Source organism: Myotis nattereri, assembly GCF_964212035.1.
Source record: "Myotis nattereri genome assembly, chromosome: 10".
Taxonomy (NCBI): Eukaryota; Metazoa; Chordata; class Mammalia; order Chiroptera; family Vespertilionidae; genus Myotis; species Myotis nattereri.
The window spans coordinates 10,274,982-10,277,056 of NC_138085.1; the positions used below are offsets into that span (position 1 = coordinate 10,274,982).

Consider the following 2,075-nt stretch of genomic DNA (forward strand, 5'->3'; position numbering starts at 1 on the left):
TGGGGGTCACCGCAACATGAGACACTGTATTAAAGGGTCGCAGCATTAGGAAGGTTGAGAACCACTGGTTTAAGGTTTATTTCGACCTCAATTGTTGGCCCCTACCTAGCCTGGCCCTGTTCCGGGCTTGGGCAGGAGGCAACCAACTGATGTGTTTCTCTCACATCGATTCTTTCTTTCTTTCCCTCTCTGCCCCACTCTCTCTAAACATCAAATATCCTCTCGGGTGGTAAACGTGGTAGGGGGTGAATGTTCTTGAGCATCTCCAGGAAGGCCTGCAGGGATGCGGCCGCCACATTCTGGAAGGTGTTCTGGACTCTGCCAAACAGGATGAAGGATTTCTCCTCCAGATCGATGAACCCCAAGTGGTTCTCATCGAACAGGATGACGACTCCAGGGTAGTGCCAGTGTGAGGGACATACGGGAACAGTTTCCATGCCATAGAAACACATCCTGCAGGTCCGGGGGTAGTTCTGGTCCCTTGGGCTCACGCCCACAGGCAGAACAAACGGGACAGGCTGTTCCTCTGCAGCTGCAGCCCCGGACTCCCTGACGCTGGGCTGGGCAGGGCTCTGCCAGCCATGTCCCTCGCTTTCCTTGGTCCCATCTTCTTGTTGCTGCTGCTGCTCCCGGAGCACCTGCTCCTCCATCTCCCGGACCACGCGGGAGAGCCCGTGGAAGTCGCGGAAGATCTCGCCACCTCGCAGCTGGATGCTGCGCGTGAGGTGGATCTCTAATATGTGGAATGCGATTCCCGTGCTGTGCGTGAGCCTGGCACACTTCCCGTGGAAGCTGAGCATGAAAATCATGAGGCCCAAGGGATCCGATCGCATTTGCCTTGGAAGAGGCCTGGCCTGATGAGGTCCTCCGGGTGGCTGGGCGGGAGGTAGAGGCGGCGGTAGGTCCATCAGTGATGCCGCACTGTGACATTCCATATCAGCGCCCGCCGTCCCGAATTCCTCCCTAAGCCGCGTGGGTGAATCCCTTCGGTGGTCTCTCTTCTGGCACTGGCTGGTGAGCCTGTCCTTCCGAATCTGCAGGTGGCGGCTGTGGGGCCTGCGGTGGCGGCCTTCCATGCACTCCACCGTGGCTGATTTCCGCTCCGTCAGGCGGATTCTGAACGCGGGCTTGAATTGCATTGGGCCGTCCACATGGGTGTTAAGACCAGGCCTGTAGGTCCAACCAGTAATGCCTAAGCCATCCACCGCTACATACAGCAGTGTTTTATAGAGCTCAATATCTCGCTCCCACAAACCCAAAATGTGTCTGTCTGGGTGGAACAACTTCGCATAGACTTCTCGGTAAGACGTGCCTACTGCCTCCAGATTCTGCAAGGTTTCACAAACGCCAACCTCCTCCCGGCAGCGCCGTCTCCAGATGTTGTTGATGTGCAGGGTGCGGCGGAATTTGGTGCAGACCTGGGCCAGGCTGGCCAGGTTGGTGACGGGGAGCGAGGCACAGATAACCACCAGCATCTCCACCCGCAGGTCCTGCAGCGAGCAGTGCGGGGGCAGCCTGGGGATCGCGATTCTTCCACTCCCCACCCAGCACCCCGCTGCAGCGTCCGCCTCGAGGTGCTTTTCTGCTGGGGCCCGCTTGCCCTCGGCCGCTGCCTTCTCAGCCGGGCCCTGGCTCTTCTGAGGACACCGCTTGCCCTCGGCCTTTGCCATCTCAGCCAGGCCCTGGCGCTCCTGAGGACACCCACATCCCCGCGAAGAGTCCAAGCCTCAGAGGCAAGCGCACTCCTCCATGCCTCCTTGCTTACCAGCCACCACAGTCGATTAAGTTATTACATATGTGTCCATATCCCCACATTGCCCCCTCTTGGTGGGGGGAGGGAACTCATGCTCTCAGCCCCATGTTGTCCGTGTCCATTGGTTAGGCCTATATGCTGGCATAGAAGTCCTTTGGTTGATCTCTATGTCCTTTTAAAAAAATAGGCTTTTACATGTGGTCACAGAGGGCAGCCAAGGAGCTGATCCAGAGAGCGGGCATCCTGTGCCCCTAAAGGTCCCGAGTGTGGAGAGGGCGCAGGGCTCCCGTAGCACCATGTGGGCCCGGCCAGCGCAGTTCCT

At 58.4% G+C, this 2,075-nt stretch overlaps 1 protein-coding gene across 1 annotated transcript; it reads right to left on the reverse strand.

Moving 5' to 3' along the window:
- Nucleotides 1–203: 203 nt before the first annotated feature.
- LOC308526381 (F-box only protein 31-like) lies at nucleotides 204–1,670 on the reverse strand (the record flags this gene model as incomplete). Its single annotated transcript, XM_081101510.1, is given in 3 exon segments — nucleotides 204–827; nucleotides 833–904; nucleotides 906–1,670. Coding segments are annotated over 3 exon segments (1,461 nt in total).
- Nucleotides 1,671–2,075: the final 405 nt, after the last annotated feature.